The sequence below is a fragment of the Ochlerotatus camptorhynchus genome, unplaced genomic scaffold (genome assembly GCF_037179485.1).
Source record: "Ochlerotatus camptorhynchus isolate MF236.1 unplaced genomic scaffold, CSIRO-AGI_Acam_v1.1 ptg000116l, whole genome shotgun sequence".
NCBI classification, from domain to species: Eukaryota; Metazoa; Arthropoda; class Insecta; order Diptera; family Culicidae; genus Ochlerotatus; species Ochlerotatus camptorhynchus.
The window spans coordinates 844,218-863,306 of record NW_027040606.1 but is presented as its reverse complement, the minus strand read 5'-3'; the positions used below and the strand labels follow the sequence as shown (position 1 = coordinate 863,306).

The 19,089-nt window shown below is 43.0% G+C and overlaps 2 protein-coding genes across 6 annotated transcripts in view; one reads left to right on the top strand and one right to left on the bottom strand.

Annotated features, from left to right (window-relative positions):
- Mgat2 (alpha-1,6-mannosyl-glycoprotein 2-beta-N-acetylglucosaminyltransferase) overlaps positions 1 to 19,089 on the bottom strand; it is a 392,506-nt gene that overhangs the window by 181,048 nt on the left and 192,369 nt on the right. For all 5 annotated transcript variants that reach the window (XM_065220140.1, XM_065220138.1, XM_065220141.1 and 2 more), the window contains one exon: positions 1,562 to 2,188. In XM_065220140.1, the coding sequence (XP_065076212.1) occupies positions 1,562 to 1,568 (7 nt within the window). In that variant the 5' untranslated portion in view covers positions 1,569 to 2,188. The remainder of the gene's footprint in view (positions 1 to 1,561; positions 2,189 to 19,089) is intronic.
- Positions 12,665 to 14,446, top strand: LOC135699781 (uncharacterized). Its single transcript, XM_065220098.1, has 3 exons — positions 12,665 to 12,994; positions 13,380 to 13,550; positions 13,994 to 14,446. Exons 1-3 carry the CDS (start codon positions 12,665 to 12,667, stop codon positions 14,444 to 14,446), a joined length of 954 nt encoding a protein of 317 aa, XP_065076170.1.

Genomic DNA, 19,089 nt, shown 5'->3' with positions numbered 1-19,089 from the left:
GGAAGAGGTCGTAAACGCATACTCTCAGCAGGCGATGAACGTTTGATTACGCGGAAAGTTAATCAAAATCCAAAGATCTCCGTTCCGGAACTGACGTCAGAGGTGACACAGATGATCAATCGACCGATTTCCACAGAAACCGTCCGCAGGACCCTTCGGAAGAATAAGTTACACGGCCGAGTTGCTCGTAACAAACCGTTCATTTCGGCAGTGAACAAGAAAAAGCGTCTTGCGTTTGCGGAAAAGTATGTTTCAAAGCCTGTTGAATTCTGGGAAAGGGTTTTGTTTACGGACGAGACCAAAATAAACCTGTTTGGTTCCGATGGAAAGCAAATCGTCTGGAGAAGACCAAATACAGCGCTCAAATCACGGAACTTGAAACCAACGGTAAAGCATGGGGGAGGGAACGTTATGCTTTGGGGTTCGATGGCGGCCAGTGGAACAGGAAACATTGAGTTTATCGACACAACCATGGATAAGATGTTGTATATGAACATCCTGAAGAAACATGTCAAGCCAACTGTCGAAAAACTCAAGCTCCCATCGGATTATTACTTCCAGCAAGATAACGACCCAAAGCATACAGCTCACATCGTCAAAGAATGGTTGCTGTATAATGTGCCAAAGCAGTTGAACTCTCCACCTCAGTCGCCGGACCTCAACCCGATCGAACATCTGTGGTATGAACTTAAGGTACGGGTCAAGAAAAGCCATCCTACGAACAAAAACGACTTGAAGTTGAAGATAATGGAAGCATGGAATTCGATTCCATCAACAGTCACGAAAAAGTTGGTGGAATCGATGCCCCGCCGACTGAAAGATGTTATTGATGCCAAAGGAGGACACACCAAGTACTAAATCCAGTACGAAATCGATCATTCATGAACATTTTTATAAGTTTTCATAAGAATTGAATTGATGTACGCTCAATTTTGTGTCGCGAAAAACCTTGTCATTTTATCATTTGATTTTATTAAAGACATAAGTATCACCATTTGTACTTTTCTTTCACTCATCATAAAGATCGAATAATAACAATATGGAAGAATAAAAAAATATATTTTTTTAACTTTAAACAAGAAAAAAAATCTGAAAATAAACTCGGAAACAGACGTGTACGCTCAATTTTGTGAGTAACTGTACATCCACTCAGCTGGATCTTCTCCCATCAATTCTGTACAATAAATTAAGCAAACACCCAGAACCGACCAAAGTTGACCGATGAAAGTACCAAGGCATACACTTTCGCCTCGAAATTAGACCCATCTCAATTACAAACCAGCTGCCTGCCTGCGTCTCTCCTCACAGCTCCCACCAATTCCAGAAGCCTACAGGCTACAATGAATAAATTTGACCTTCTCTTCGACTTTTTCTCGTAAATCTAACAAACACGTTCGACAACATTACCGCTACAGTAAAACAAAAGGGGTGGATTAAAAGGACCTTCCAGCGTTATCTGACCTCCAAACCGAACTTACAAAGCTGTGTGGCTGCGAAACTCTTTCTGTGGGTGCTGCTGCTGGAGCTTAGTCATTATGTCTCTGCGATCAAAGCCACTTACCTCTCATTATATAACCGGTCCCGGGTTTAGCACGGTTTTGCTATTACGCTCCGCTCTCCTTAGTAGTATATATCACTTTTGTTTTTAGGGTCCGCTAATTCAAACAGCTCTGACACTGTTTTGTTTTCGTTAAAAATATACTGTCACAATTATTACACCCCACAGCAACTATCCTTCCGGATCGGTTTAATCTTGAAGGGTTGTTAAATTTGGGACACTTCCACCATTTCCCCTCCCTCCGTTACGACTGTTTGCGGTGATTTGCGTCGTCCTTGTCGTGATCGTTTGCCAGGCAGCACCAGTTAGGCACATGGTGTAATCCGGAAACGGGCAAACAGATGAGGATGACCGAGGTGTAACCAAAATACCAGCAGAAGATGATTCACACACACACACACCCTCCGTAAAGTGTCAGATGATGATGAAGCTGGGCGGTGGTTGGGCTGATTGTGTTATGCTGCTTGTATCCGCTTCCGGGACGGAAATGTCGTTGCCGGTGTCGCAGTGTTCGTTGTGTGGTGAGACGATGTCGTCGTCCTCGTTGTCGCCGTTGCCGTTTGTAGATAGGCGCCTTTGGGACCCGGTAGTTAACGGCTGTTTGTTCCGCTTCCGAGAAGAGAGTAGCATCTGTTTGGTAATAGAGGAGGAAGAGACAAATATCCGGATCAGTTTTGCTAGTACATTTGTGATGCTAGTTTAATGACGGTTAGTTGAGCGATTTTTCTACAGAGAAATTAGTGCGTAATCTTATACCTGTCTGAGGAATATGATGAATATTGGAATGAATGAAAATAATGGAATGAGTTTATTAAGGTCTTGAAATCCATTCTCAACCTTATAAAGTGTATTAGACTTGGGGAAACGAGGGAAGATCCCAACTACCTTTATTGTGGGTTGTTCATAAGATGCATGCATTTTTCACACAGAAACCAAACTACCTAAATATCTCAAATTGTGATTTCAGTGCTTGAAGACTCAAACAATTGCACCATTTTGATTATTTTCAATGTATTTCTGATACAGAATTTGCACTCACTGAAGCTCTTCTCTTAAAATCGTATATACAGTAAAGGACGAAGTATATAACATCGTGATTTTTTCGCAAAAAGTTCAATAAACTATATATTTTCAGGATGTATATATTCCTAACATTATTTCCTTTTAATTCCGTTATAATTGCTTATGTTTTGACAGATACGCATATTTCATCTACTACTTGCAGACTTCGTCAGTGTCAAGTATTCAACCCTACTGTTGAGTACTTAGCACTGATGAAGTCTGCAAGTAGTAGACGAAATACGCGTATCTGTCAAAAGCTAAGCAATGGATCAATGAAAATGCTGAGGTTTTGACAGAACTGTGCTGTGGCTACCACAGTACTTTACATTTGATCGTCCATATACAGTAGCGCCAAAAGCATGCTGTGGTGGGTTCAAAACTTGACCATCTAAAATGATCAATTATAACGGAATTGAAAGGAAATAATCAACACACTCAAAAGCAGTGTTCACTCGGCTGTCGACAAAAGCAGGCCACTCTCGATGTGTGCCACGCGATCGTCTGTTTTCTGGGCAGCAACCATTGTGTGGTCCTCCTCATTGTTCTTCATCAGCAGTTTTTTCGGTCGATGCGTCGTCGACTTTGGAAAGCAACCGTTTCGTGATGAGTGTGTGAGTGCTGACCACGTTTTGCGTCCATTGCTGCAATGGACGCGCTCTGACCCTCGTTGGCGTACAACAATTTGCCATACAATGAAACTACTGGAAGCGGCTCCAGTTCTGATGGAGGATGCTTTTTGGATAGCGGAAGATAAAGTGTTTATTGTGTTGTACCTTTTGACTATAGTTTTAAGATGTTTTGTATAGTCACCAAGAATCCTCGGCTCTGTAAAGTTAATTCGGTTGAGCCAATGCGTGTCCGAACCGTTGTAGGTCCTTCCTGAAGCAATCGTGACCATGAAGCATGTGCTTCAGGTCGAAGTTTAGCTCTCCATGCTTTATGTTCACCTCGCGCGCGTATTACGGATATAATGGACTGGAAATGCGATGTGAGATTTTGACATAGGATTACGTCTTCGTGGACTATACTGGGGTGCAAATAATAAAAAAAAAAAAGTTTGGCGTAATAGTGTCAGGTTTTGAACGTTTGTAACTTTGTCATTTATAAACGAAATTAAAATCCAAATACGCCAATCAACATGAAATAACTCTATGAATCTGCTGAATTGAATACTTTTCCAATTTTCCCTAAAAAACTATTGGAAAATGTACAAAATGATAAGTTGTCACTGTTTTGAAGAAATAAAAAGTAAAGGGTTGTGTCCTAGACACGACCGCAGTATGACGTAGAACCACACAAAATTGATGTTTTTCATGCATTTTTGACTATTATACTTTATCTTAAAATTTTCAAGTATTTCAATGTTTCGGTTATGGTTGACTCAAAACAATTTACACATTTTTCTTGACAAATATCCATGTGAAATTCCATTACATCCAGTTAGAAACAAAGTAATAATGTTAGATGATCGTGGAGGGCACTAGTCAAAAAAATTTAAAATTTACAAGACATGTGGATCATATTCGACCGAGATAATCAACTTTTAAAAGTGTCCGAAATTCGAGTTTAAGTGTCCGAAATTTGAATCGGCACGGTACGTACATATTTTAAGTATGTGGCCGACACATAGATATTGATTTGTTAGGAGCGGTATTTGAGGGGTGGGGGGGGGGGGGTTAGGAAAGGTTGTTGATGAGTGGGGGAGGGGTTAGGAAAGGTTGTTAATGAGTGGTGGGGGGGGGGGGGGGGTTAGGAGAGGTTGTTGAGGGAGGGGAGAGATTGTTGTGAAGGGGGGAGGGGGAGAGATTGTTGTGAAGGGGGGAGGGGGAGAGATTGTTGTGAAGGGGGAGGGGTTGTTGTGAAAGGGGGAGGGGGTTTACATCATTATTGTGGTCACGCCGTGATCCACCTTTAGCCGCTGATTTGGTCCTGCTTACTGCAGGACCAAGTGCCACGCCGTCCGAAGCGAAAATGAGCAAAAGCATGACACCAGCGCTCTTTTATATCTTTTCCGGTTCAGAACCTGCTAGGATTTCCCGCAGTTTTTTTATGAATGGGGCGGAGCAGAAAGTTTCTTTTGTGCAGAATATGTAAAAATAGGATGGACTTTAAATGTTAATATAATTGCATATATAGAGGCACCAGATATGTTTTACCGTCAGTATTTCAGTCACACAAGCAGTACAGTCCGGTATTTGCTCGCTCTGTCGAGTTGTTCGATAATTATTCCAAACGTTTATTCGCGTCGTCAGTAGTGTCGGTCGCACCGTGTGATGGGAAGACAGCGCTCCCGGAGCAGGCTCCGTGAGAAAGCGGAGAAGAACAGTGGTGAGTGTAGCACGAGTGTACCTATTTCAAATAGGTACGCTACTCTTCCCACCGATGTTGGAAATACCACCACCGCCACGGTGAAGCGATCCAAGAAGAGGAAGAAAAACCAAGGCCAGTCCGATGGTGCGAGTGGACGTGATGACGTCACAGCAACGAACGCCAGCGACATCGGTGATTTCGGCGACGCCATCGACAACGAAAATTCTGCCGGCCCAAGTGCGGCAAAAGTGAAGCTACCTCCGTTGGTAGTGAAAAATGCTCATCTTAATGAGCTCATCGCGGATCTAGCGACGCTGGGCGTTAAAGCCGAATACAAGTTGGGCAGAGTCGGCACCAAGGTGGTGCTCCGTACCAAAGCGGAGTATGACTTGGTCGTCGCCCACAGGAGGACTTCCAAGGTGGAATTCTTCACCCACGACATTCCCGGTGAGAAACCATTCAAGGTCGTCATCAGGGGCCTACCAAACTTCGACCCGAAGTTTATCGAAGCTGAAATCAGGGACCGGTACAAGCTGGCCCCAAGTGCCGTCTATCGGATGACAAGAAGAGACGAGAATGTGAAGGCGTATCCGGATAGCCTTTTCCTGGTACACTTCCAGAAGGGAACGGTGACACTCAACGCGCTGAAAGCCATCCGATCCATCAATTGCATCATCGTCCGCTGGGAGCCATACCGTGGCGGCCATCGCGATGTGACTCAGTGCCAACGGTGTCTGAACTTTGGACACGGCACCCGCAACTGCAACATTAAGCCACGCTGCGGCAATTGCGCTCAAGACCACGCCACTTCCGACTGCCCTGCGGATGGAGCTGTGGTGTTAAAATGCGCCAACTGTGGTGGTGATCACCAAGGTTTCGACAGACAGTGCTCCAAACACGAGGACTTCAAACGGATCCGAAAACAGGCGGCAGCTAACAGCCAACCAGGACGCAAGAAGGACAAAGTCCCGGCATTTCGGACGGAGGATTTCCCGCCTCTTCGTGCTCCTCAGCAAAGGCAAGCGAATTCGCGGGTGCATTCCGTTCAAGCAACTTCTGGTGATTCTGCTGGCCAAAGCTCTCCATCCCCCCCTGGATTCTGGAGACAACCACCAGCGCAAAACAACAACCCCGATCTGTTTTCAGCGGATGAACTGATGGATATTTTCGTCAACATGACCGGTGCTCTACGTAAGTGCCGCAATAAGCCCGAACAGATCCAAGTGCTCGGTAAGTTCATCATCCAGTATGGTGTCTAAACCGCTAACCATCGCTACCTGGAACGCTTGCTCTGTAAGAGCTAAACATATTGAGCTTGCCGACTTCCTCCGCAAGCATAGCATCGACGTGGTTCTTCTAACTGAGACCCACCTAAAGTCCGGTGACAGCTTCTGGTTGCCTGACCACAACATTATCCGGCTTGATCGCACCAGCTCCAGGGGGGGTGGTGTAGCGGTCATCGTCAGAAAGGGAATCAAGTTTTGCACTCTGCCCCACATCCGCACTTCTATCATCGAGGCCATTAGTGTGGAGGTGGAATCACCAACTGGAAACGTCCGGTTCATCGCTGTTTACTGCCCACGCCAGTGTACCGCAAGCAACGGATTAGGAATCCAGTTCAAGAAGGACCTGACCGCCATCACCCGTACTAGCTCCCGATTCATCGTTGGGGGCGACCTGAACGCCCGCCATGAAGCTTGGCGGAACTACCAGAGGAACCGGAACGGATGTCTATTGTTCGACCACGCACAACATGGATTGTACACTGTGCAATTTCTGGACGAACCAACTTTCATCTCTCCGGCGGGAAATCCCTCCACGCTGGACTTTTTCCTGTCAAACATCGGACTATCCAAGCCGGAGGCGCACAACGATCTCAGCTCCGACCACCAACCGGTGGTGACTGAAGTCGGTGTCAACATGGTTCCTGCTAGAAGCTGCCTGCGTAAAGACTACCACCATGTCAACTGGGTGCAGTACGGACGAATGGTGGACAGCAACATCGATGAAAATCCACTGCTCAACACCGTAGATGACATCGACCGGACGTTGGAAGGGCTCCAACAGGCCATATCCATGGCTGACGAGGCATACGTTCGACAAGTTCCTGTGAGGGGTAAGTTTGTTGCTATTGATTCCCACACCCAATTACTGATTCGGTTGAGAAATGTTCGTAGACGCCAGTTTCAGAGGACTGGAGACCTGGGTAAAAAACGTGAAATGGCCGATCTGAATAGGCAGATTGCTTCCAGAATGGACTCACTCCGAAATGAAAGTTTCGGGCGTGTTGTCCAGAATCTGGATGACCGCTCCAGACCATTCTGGAAGGTAGCCAAGGTCCTGAAAAATCATCCCAAACCCGTTCCACCTCTCAAAGTCGAAAATGATGACGATCGGCTTTTAATCACCCCACAGGAGAAAGCGAATGCGATCGGCGAGCATGTAGCTTCATCGCATTTGCTTGGCTCGACTATCCAAAGTCCGCTCGATGATCAGGTTGCGCAATGCGTTCAAAACCTAGATGCCTCCCCTTGTGTCGTGCCTCCGGCGGATATGATTACAGTACAACAAATTTGCTCAGCGCTGAAATGCACCAAGAACATGAAGGCTCCCGGGTTTGACGGTATATTCAACTTGATCTTGAAGAGACTCAGCATGAAAGTGCAGTCTCTTCTAACCGCTATCTTCAACAGATGTTTGGAACTGCACTACTTTCCAAGCATCTGGAAAGTAGCAAAAATCATACCATCCGCAAACCCGGTAAGGATCCAACATTGTCTTCAAGCTACAGACCAATCAGCCTCCTTTCAGCGCTGAGCAAATTGTTTGAAAAACTCATTCTCAATCGTTTGCCTCAAGTTTGTCGAGGAAAATAACATTCTCCTTCCGGAACAGTTTGGGTTCAGAAAGGGGCACTCCACCAATCACCAGCTAGTACGGGTGATGAATAACATCCGAAGTAACAAAGCTGTATCCAAGTCCACAGCCCATGGCCTTGTTAGACGTTGAAAAGGCGTTTGACAATGTTTGGCATGATGGACTTGTGTACAAGCTTTGTAACTTCAACTTTCCTTTACATCTTATTAAAATCACCCGTAACTACCTCCAGCAAAGGTCGTTTAAGGTATCGTTGAATGGTTGTCTTTCCGACACGTTTTCCATCCCAGCAGGAGTCCCGCAAGCAGTCTGCTGGGCCCCTTGCTTTACAGCATTTACACTTCCGACATTCCTCCCCTTGGAGACGGTTGCGTGTTTTTCCTGTTCGCAGATGATACCGCAATAGCCGTCAAAGGAAGGATGCCTCGCGAAATAACGAACAAACTTCAACGATGCCTTAACGCCTTTGCTGATTATGCCACCACGTGGAAAATCAAAATCAATGCCTCCAAAACACAAGCGATCATGTTCCTCCATCGGCAATCGCCCAAACTAAAACCGGCTCCTTCTTGTACTGTACTCATGGATGGCACAAGGGTTGAGTGGTCCGCCGAAGATAACCTATCTGGGATGTTGTTTGATGAAAAGCTCCTCTTCCGTTCGCATGTAGAGAAAACAGTAGTCAAGTGTTCTGCCTTGGTTAGGTGTCTGTATCCGCTGATTTGCCGCAGATCCCGCCTCTCAAGGGTGAACAAACTGGCCGTCTACAAACAAATCATAGCTCCTGCGATCCTCTACGCAGCTCCGGTGTGGGAATCATGTGCACAGACTCACAGGAACAAAATTCAGGTCGCACAGAATAGAGTGCTGAGGATGGTTCTTGATCGTCCTGTCGACACTAGAATAACAAATTTACACGAAGAGGCAGGAATTGCCAAAATAGATTCAAGAATTAACGAAATTAAGACTAAATTTGCAGAAAAATGTAATTTATCAGAACATGCTTTGATAAGCAATTTGTATATAGTAGGTTAGGTGTATATAGTAGTTGTAGGTTAGTTGTAGTTGTAAATAGTAGTTATAAGTAGTCTCCTTTTTTCCAATTCAAATCAAACCAATCCCACCAAGGTGGTCATACTTTAAAATAGGCCTGATAGGACTAGTAACTGTAAATAATAATTAAAATCTCAAATGAACTAAAGTTGAAAAGACGCATCTGTGTCACTTGAAAAATTCATCAATGTAAACCACACAAACACAAGAAATAAAGATCATTTTAAGTCAAAAAAAAAAAAGTTTTACCGTCAGTTATGTGTAATTCACCAACTGAATGTCATCAAACATGTCTTCAAAGCAATTTTTTGTTCAAATTTGGTAAAACTTGGTTTTACTAATGATTGTGGTTTGTTTAAAATTTATTTCCCGGAAAAAAGGGATCGTCAAAGTCTGTCTCGTTTTCGGGTTATTGTTGAGGGGGGTTTTAGGAGTGGTATTTGAGGGGGGGGTAGGAGAGGTATTTGAGGGGGGGGGGGTAGGAGAGGTATTTGAGGGGGGGGGGGTTTAGGAGAGGTATTTGAGGGGGAGGGTAGGAGGGGTTTGATGGTGGGGAGAGGGGTAGGAGAGGTTTGATGGTGGGGGGGGGTAGGAGTGGTTGTTGAGGGGGGGCCGAGAGATTGTTGTGAAGGGCGTGTGTGCTTTTCCTCATTGTGGTCACGCCGTGATCCACCTTAAGCCGCTGATTTGGTCCTGCTTGCTGCAGGACCAAGCGCCACGCCGTCCGAAGCGTTAATGAGCATTGGCAGTTTTTTTTTTTTTTTTACCAGTTAAATGATCTTTATTTCTTGTGTTTGTGCGGTTTACATGTATGAATTTTTCAAGTGACACAGATGCGTCTTTTCAACTTTAGTACAGTGAGATTTTAATTATTAATTACAGTTCCTAGTCCTATCAGGCCTGTTTTAGAGAATGACCACCTTGGTGGGATTGGTATGATTTGAATTGGAAAAAGGAGTCTACTTATAACTACTATTTAAAACTACAACTAACCTACAACTACTATATACACCTAACCTACTATATACAAATTGCTTATCAAAGCATGTTCTGATAAATTACATTTTTGTGCAAATTTAGTCTTAATTTCGTTAATTTTGGAATCTATTTTGGCAATGCCTGCCTCTTCATGTAAATTTGTTATTCTAGTGTCGAAAGGACGATCAAGAACCATCCTCAGCACTCTATTCTGAGCGACCTGAATTTTGTTCCTGTGAGTCTGTGCACATGATTCCCACACCGGAGCTGCGTAGAGGATCGCAGGTGCTATGATTTGTTTGTAGACGGCCAGTTTGTTCACCCTTGAGAGGCGGGATCTGCGGCAAATCAGCGGATACAGACACCTAACCAAGGTAGAACACTTGACTACAGTTTTCTCTACATGCGAACGGAAGAGGAGCTTTTCATCGATCAACATCCCGAGATAGGTTACTTCGGCGGACCACTCAACCCTTGTGCCATCCATGATTACAGTACAAGATGGAGCCGGTTTCAGTTTGGGCGATTGCCGATGTAGGAACATGATCGCTTGTGTTTTGGAGGGATTGATTTTAATTTTCCACGTGGTGGCATAATCAGCAAAGGCGTTAAGGCATCGTTGAAGTTTGTTCGTTATTTCGCGAGGCATCCTTCCTTTGACGGCTATTGCGGTATCATCTGCGAACAGGAAGAACACGCAACCGTCTCCAAGGGGAGGAATGTCGGAAGTATAAATGCTGTAAAGCAACGGGCCCAGTAGACTGCCTTGCGGCACTCCTGCTGGGATGGAAAACGTGTCGGAAAGACAACCATTCAACGATACCTTAAACGACCTTTGCTGAAGGTAGTTACGGGTGATTTTAACCAGATGTAATGGGAAGTTGAAGTTACAAAGCTTGTACACAAGTCCGTCATGCCAAACATTGTCAAACGCCTTTTCAACGTCTAACAAGGCCATGGCTGTGGACTTGGATACAGCTTTGTTACTTCGGATGTTATTCATCACCCGTACTAGCTGATGATTGGTGGAGTGCCCCTTTCTGAACCCAAACTGTTCCGGAAGGAGAATGTTATTTTCCTCGACAAACTTGAGCAAACGATTGAGAATGAGTTTCTCGAACAATTTGCTCAGCGCTGAAAGGAGGCTGATTGGTCTGTAGCTTGAAGGCAATGTTGGATCCTTACCGGGTTTGCGGATTGGTATGATTTTTGCTACTTTCCAGATACTTGGAAAGTAGTGCAGTTCCAAACATCTGTTGAAGATAGCGGTTAGAAGAGACTGCACTTTCATGCTGAGTCTCTTCAAGATCAAGTTGAATATACCGTCAAACCCGGGAGCCTTCATGTTCTTGGTGCATTTCAGCGCTGAGCAAATTTGTTGTACTGTAATCATATCCGCCGGAGGCACGACACAAGGGGAGGCATCTAGGTTTTGAACGCATTGCGCAACCTGATCTTCGAGCGGACTTTGGATATTCGAGCCAAGCAAATGCGATGAAGCGACATGCTCGCCGATCGCATTTGCTTTCTCCTGTGGGGTGATTAAAAGCCGATCGTCATCATTTTCGACTCTGAGAGGTGGAATGGGTTTGGGATGAGTTATGAGCATTGGCATGAGAGCAGCGCTGATTTATATCTTTTCAGGTTCAAGCAGAATGATGTGCAACCAAGTGGTATTCGTTTATGATGACTGGGTTTGGGAAAAAGGCTTATTTCATGAAATCAGTGATAAAATTATCATTTGTACATTTTTAAAAGTTTAATTACAGAAAAACTGGAAAAATATTTATTTCAACAGGTTCGTAATGTAATATCCTATCGATTGGCGTATTTGGATTTTAATTTCATCTATAAATGACAAAGTTACAAGCGTTCAAAACCTAACACTCCTTCACCACACATATTTTTTGACTTGCACCCCAGTATAGTCGACAAAGACGTAGTTCTACGTCAAAAGTTTTTCTCAAACCCAGTCGCCACAGTCAAGTACCACTAGGTTGCATATCGCGTTGCTTCAGCGATCATCTCAACACTTTATAGAACCAGTGTGCTACGGGTGTGTGTTAACTTGGAAAAAAGTGAAAATGGAGCAACGCACAACGCAGAGATCCAAAATCGCAGCGGCTATTTTAGTGACAGAGGACAATAAATCCCGGTGTGTCAGAACTGTGACTATGTTCAGAAAGGGAAATTGGTTCATGGTAATTTTGTTCGACACGTGCGAACAAATCATCCGGAAAAGTTGGAATTGCTCGGCCTGCCAGCTCATGACAAGGACACGGAGCCTACGTCAAAGCGAAGGAAACTGGAAAAATCAGTGTCGAAACATCACAAACAAACGATTTACTCGGAACGTTGCCGCTGGTAAGTGCTCATTCACTTCCTTTGAGCTACCCTGAATGGACGGGATTCAAAACCTTGGTTGGGCCATTGTGGCAAGCTTCAAATCTGTCAGTGAACAGAAATACTTTGACCGATATGGTCGATAAAGGAAGCGCTCTAGGAAGGAAATTCCTCGCAGATAAGATGAAAGGTTGTCCACTCCATCTAAAGATTGATAGTGCCTCCAGACGGAACCATCATTCGTTTGCCGTGAACGCGGCATTTTACAAAGATGGAAAAATAGTTACTAGATCGTTTGGTAGGTTAAAATTAATACGTACTTGAGGCACAATCATAATATTAATTTTTATTCCAGAAATCAAGGAAATGGTAAAGAGTCAGACGGCGAAGAATCTTCGCCAAACAATCTTTGAAGAGGATATTCAACGATTTGGAATACTGCAAGAACAAATATTGACAGTTGTCCATGACAACGGCACAAACATGGTGGCTTCAGTTACAAATCTGCGCGAGTATATCAAAGAAGGCATCGCAAGTCTGCTGAAGAAGGAAACCTCAGCCCTCGATGAGGTAATCGGAAATTCGTCCAGTCATCGTTTGGTGGACCTGGTGGAAACGGATGCCGCTCTCGAAGAAACAGCAATTGATATGGAAGAAGAAGATGAACCTCAAAAAGAAATCGAGCCAGAGGCTTACGAGGAGGTTGGCGAAACAGACCAAAACGAGCCAGACGGTACCCAATGTGATTTTGATGAAGACGACGAGGAAATTTTGTCCGTTACTGGCACCCGGTGCACCTGCTCACACCTGCCAGTTGGCTGTATTTGATGTCCTTGAAAAGCATTCCCGCCAAATTGAGAACGTTAAGAAACTGTGAAAGAACACTCGGCTGGGTAAATATAGAGAAGTTTTCTGTACTCACAAAGCACATCTTCCACCTATTCCTGGAGCAACAAGATGGAACGAAGAAAATCATTCTTTCTAATGCTCCAAAAAGATTTCGAGGAACTCAGTTAGTTTTTAAAACAGATTGCTTCTATTTCTCTTTGTTATTTCATTGCATTTTGTATTTCAGATTTCTCAAAACACTGGGCGTTCATTGATGTGTTCTGTGGTGCTTTGGAGCCAATTTTTTTTAACTGTAAGTTTACAAAGGCAACATGTACCGTTGTCGGAATGGTTGTTTTGTCACGCAAAGCTCAATTCATTGGCATCTAACTATTTGGCCAAAAAGTTGCTAAACGCTCTGGAACAGAGGTTGCAAAAGCTTACGGACACGATTCAGTTCAAAGTAAGTCTCTACATAGATCTACGGTTTAATTATATGGGATCCAATAGAACGACGGCTACCGATAAAGAACGCTCTCAGGTAAGCCTAACAGATTTCAACAATGTACTGGTAGGGTAGATGCATCAATCATGGTTATACGTTCATATTATGGTGTATTGCTATTGTCACTACTAACCCACTAGCGAATATAGATTTTACTCCAATTGTAGGTACGTTATACATAGCGTCGGAAGTAATGCGCTGTACAACGCATCATTGTGCGATTACAGCGCACTACTTCCGACACTTTATAATGTATAGAAAGAAGAGAAAAATAGATTTTCGCTAGAAGATTATTCCAGTATTCAACCTAGCGACAATATTTGCTATGGCCAAGGGGAATTTCATAGGCCATATTTGGAACATACAATAATAAGAATGAATAGCTATGACTAGTAAATCTACTCTAGTTTTCTCTCTTCTTTATCACGTAATGTATTATAATATTTTATTCCCCATCTCTTTATTTTTTTGCAATTTAGAGCTACATGCTTCAACTATGGACACGACTCAATGCACTGGAAGGTAAACATGAAGATCAACAGAATATGTTCACTGAACCGAACGACGAAGCGAGTGATTTTGTAGAGCAGTATCTGGTTAGATATTTCGAACGTGATTCTCCGGGAACTGGTGGACGCATGCAGCCTGCCGAAGACAAAATTTTGCAGCAAATTAAGGAGCTACAGCTGAGACCCAAAGTGCGCATACGTGTAGGAGGTTTGGATGCTTCATCGAGTGAAGAACGATTTGATATCTTTAAGTACTGGATTGGGATGCGAACGAACCATCGTGATGTATTCAGGATGGCTTTTGCTATTTTATCAGCACCATCGACACAGGTCACAGTCGAACGAGCATTTATCGGATTTAAGCTTGTCTTGACTGACCAAAGACAAAGACTAAGTGATCAGCGCATTCAGGATTTGATGTAAAATCCACGAAGATGTAAAATCCATAAGCAAACGTCAGACTGTGCTTGAAATATAGCGGACTTCGTACTATCCTTTCACTCCACCGAGAAATCCCATGAGAAACTGTCAATATTTTCTAGAAGAGACGATTTTTCGACGGTGTCGTCAACGCCAATTGCACATCGTTTTCTTAGAAAGAGAAAGCATAGTTTGCTATCTCTTTTTAATCTTCACTGATGGCAGACGCGAAGGGATTGCTGCAAGCCGTTATGGAAGTTTCGGTTGCATTCTGGTGTAAAGCAAAAATCATTAAACTCAATCTCACCACAGTTTGGTGAGATTTGCAGTTGGTGAGTTTTGTTAGCTCGATATTCCGAGCTGCAATATCACAGCTTGCAAATTCAACCGCCGTTGTTTGCTTGTTGATTTTTGTCTATGAAAATCAAGCATGATATTGGGCGTTGGTGAGATTTGATTTGTTGATATTTTACCAACACTGGTGATACCACTCAAAGGAATTGTACTCAAAAGGAAACGTTTGTATATTTCGTTTCATTGAATGGAAAGTGCATGGGTATAATTCTTTGAGAGTGAAAAAAAAACAAAAATAAGTGAGTGCTGAGTTGTAATGTTGCATTGCTTGGGTTGTCAATAACTCAAATGAGTGGCGAATTTAAAAATATCAAATGAGTGTTAATCAGTGTTGATATTGCGTGGGCGTGATATTTGTGATACAAGTGATTTTCACAACACTGATCGTTGGTTGCTTTATGTGTTTGGATTCGCTGGTTAGAAGGATCAGATCTCACCATTGGTTTTTAAATCTAGATAGAGCTGGAATTAGGGCGTAACAGCCTTTGTAAACAAAGACTTACATCGATGATTTCTAGGAACTCAAGGCACGCCCACGCAAACCAACACATCCGTCAGGCAGGGGAAGTCTTCTTCTACCATATAGTATTGTTGATTTGCGTGGGCGAGAAAACGTCGAAAGAAGTCATTGTTTACAAAAGCTGTTACGCCCTAATTCCAGCTCTGTGTGTGTGTGTGTGTGTGTACAATCTAACCCCCACTGTCCGGCAGTGTTATTATGGAAGAAAACTGCTTTTTATTACCCTTCAATTAAAGCAGGTTTAGTCCGGGAGTTAGAAGGTGTTAGCTCTATTGCAGCTCCAGTGACCCATTTCAGAATGCCTGGTAATTCACGACCACTCCGAGGTCACTTTTACTTACAATAAGCCCCGCATGTTCACTCTACCTTTATCAAATGGATAATGGTATCATAAACACACTTCCAGATTAAAAAAATATTATTTCCAAATCTGGCACGTATATAGTTTTGAAATTTGTTTAACTGTAATAAAACGATTTGAATGGACATTTCTTACCAATTTTGTTTCGAATACCTCTTGATTCATCTGCTGGCAGCACTTACTGGACCTTACCGGCGACCAACTCGTCTGCCCGCAAAAGCAACAACGCCTAAATCTCAAGGCTCTCCGGACGTCCCCTCGAAAATGCAATCGAGATATGTATAAGAACAATCTTCAACTGGAACGAACTCACCAAATCAATACATCCGGGAGTACATTCCCGATGCTTATTTTTCTCTCGCATGCCCGTCGTCGTCAAACGGCAAAAAAAAGGGAACTCGTTGAGCAATTTTGTGATACGGAATTTTCACTGAACATAAACCGTGAATTTACGAAGTTCACCACTCCCAACTGCGAAACACGTTCAGAAGCACTTTTGGTACACTTTCGATCAATTTCTTTCGAACACACAAAAAAAAGTTTCAAGCAGCGAGCCAACATCAACACCGATTGTGCCGAACTCTTTCACGCAGCTTGCAGCGCGTAAATAAACTGAAATTAAAAATTATCACTCGCGATGCCACTAATTTCTGGTCCGGGAGAAAATCAAATAACGCAGATTGCGACATTTCTTCTGATGCTTGCAAACATGTTGAATCACGTTTTCTTTCTCTATTCTAAAACTTCCCGGAAAGCGAGAAAACTACCAATCACACACTTATAAACGTCCGGGAGGCAGAGCGCTAGCGCTAATCCGGCAAATGCAGCCGAAAACTATGAACGCGAACGCACCACAAAACAGAGAACAAACAACCGTATCCAAAGGCGTTCCAATTTAGCAGAAACTAACATTTCAGACTAAAATCCACTTCACGAAAACTAAACTGGGGATTGTTCTTCATTAAAAGCACTTCAGAACGGGGAATCACGAGAAAAAATCTTGACAGCAAAAATAAACACGACCGTTCGCCGGCACAGCCTACTTCGTTCCTCTACGCCCTAATTCCAGCTCTATCTAGAAATTCAGGATTTTTGTGTTGCTGCTGGATGATGGATTATCGATTAAGACACATTTCGTTAACATGAAATGGCTATCAAATAAACACGTAATTTCTGTTGTTTGTCAGTGAGACGTAGACTACATGCAACCGCAAATGGATTCGTTCCAATTTTCAGGACAATTAGTGCGGTTATTTGTTTTGTAAGATTGAAACATCGCTTGGAGATATGCACAATTCCGTTCGAAAAAAAAACAACAATGGTGTCATTTATCAACTTAAACCAGAACAGCAACACTAACCGCATCCATTTCCTTTCTTTTCCATATCGTTTGAGTTTAATTAAATTGCTTTGCTAATCTTCACCACCCACTGCACACTGCAATAAACCAGCTGAACAGGATTGAAAGGAATGACTTGATTGTTGGTCAGCCAGCTTCATGCCAATGCTACATGTGGTAGGAATTTTGGGCGCAATGTTTATCGAACGGTTCGAGTTGTCCGAGATGAGGCAATCCAGTCCGTACAACCAACTCTCAGCTCAGCAGCATAAAAACAAAAGCAACGTCCGACACGACAAATATACCGGACAATTGGATTCCGTAACGCTTTGCAACAATTATATGGAGTGGTACCTTACCGTCTGATACTTTTGGCAAACGAATTGTCGAATTCTGAAAGCAGGGCAAACGATCACGGTACGCCGTACGCCTTCCAGCTCCTTCGATAAGATTGGAGTTATAAAACGAAATTAAATTGAAAACTTTTACCCCACACATTTCGGCATCTCGCATGATTGCTTTTTCCATTTCCGGTGCAATGTTCACTGCATGGTCCTTGCTAAAGCAGGTATACATTTGTGAGTTTTGTTTGGATGTTTGATATCGACGAGAGAGAGAAAGAGTTTTGGATGTGCAGAGTAAAGAAGACAGCTTTTGTGTATTTTATGTCCATTGTGCTCCTATTTTCGTATGATTGGTAAAGCATGAGATCAAATATGTATCTGTTTGATTTGTTTTAATTCGATGCTAACATTCAAGGCGACAATATTTTTTTTTATAATCGATGATTTCAACACATTCAGAATACTACGACCCATAAAACAAGCAATTCTCAGAGAAGGTTAAACGTTGTTCAATTTCGCTCTTTAGTTGGTCAAATATTTTCGATTAAACTTTTCTATCGTCTGCTCGCTTCGAAAACAAGAAGGTCGTAGCAAAACTTGAAGAAGATGGCTTGCCATATCTGCAGCCGATGCTGCAGCCAGTGGTGAAACAAATGAAAAAGTTGAAATCCGGATACACAACGTCTGGCTCCGGTTTTCCAGGCAAGCGAAAAACTTTTTCCCTCCCTTATGTCAGCAATGGGAGAGTAGGTACCTATCAGCTAGGTTTCTTTTATTTAGCCAAACTCGGGTTTTGGTAGGCACTAGGCAGACGGCGATGGTTTGGTAACAGCTTGTTCCAACTTAAAACAATTTTAAAGAACCGGAAAGTGTTCCCATAGTTTTTGTTCGATTTGTAAAGTGCAGGGAATCGGAAACGAAAAGTTATGTAATTCGAAACAGGCTGTTTCGTGGGTAGATGAAAAGTTGTATCAAACTTTTCCTCTGTATGGGTATACACGGTATGTGTACATGTAGGAACGTGCAAGTGGCAGCTGGATTAAAGGGCAAGTTTAAAACTTTCCTGGTTTCATAGCAATTCATGCCATGGGGTGAGAAAAGAAATCTAACTAAATTTTCTACGCAGGTAACCATCAGGAACATGAGTTTAATTAAAGATATCTCGTGGATAGGCACGAAAAATATGACATTTAATTGATTTAAAGTGGAAATTTAGGTATGGGTGGGTGCAACTCAGTAGGTAACGCGTTCTTCGGGGGAAAGCTGTAATTGAATTAGCATGTCAATTTGATGAAATTTTAAAACACATGTGCTCTATAATGCAATTTTTATAATCAAGGCAGTCTAACCATAGAGGTAACTCTAAGACTAGAAGGTCCCGAAGAAACGTGCTCAACTTTTTGGCTCAGCTCTGGTACTATCTTCAGTCCCAAGCTATTCGATGCAACCCCTCGAAACATAGGAAAATCCACAAACCCCTCAGTTTATTTGTCAAATTTTCATAGCGAATCAAAACAAACATAGTGTAGTACTAGGATTTTGATTAGAATGGGGAACGCTTATAGATGTACAGTCAAGATTCCTATAGTACGGTTAATAGGTGCGGTCCCTAGGAACCGGAATTAACTAATACACGTAGCATATGGGATTAGAGCTAATTGGGGACAAACGCTTATTGTAGGGTAATTTGAAGAGATAGCTTCCTGACGTCTTCTGAAAAGTTATTAA

Coding starts and splice junctions, on each gene's coding strand:
- LOC135699781 (XM_065220098.1), top strand. CDS start 12,665: ATGGTGGCTTCAGTTACAAATCTGCGCGAGTATATCAAAGAAGGCATC. Junction 12,995..13,379: donor GCACCTGCTCACACCTGCCA/GTTGGCTGTATT, acceptor TGTCACGCAAAG/CTCAATTCATTGGCATCTAA. Junction 13,551..13,993: donor CCGATAAAGAACGCTCTCAG/GTAAGCCTAACA, acceptor TTTGCAATTTAG/AGCTACATGCTTCAACTATG.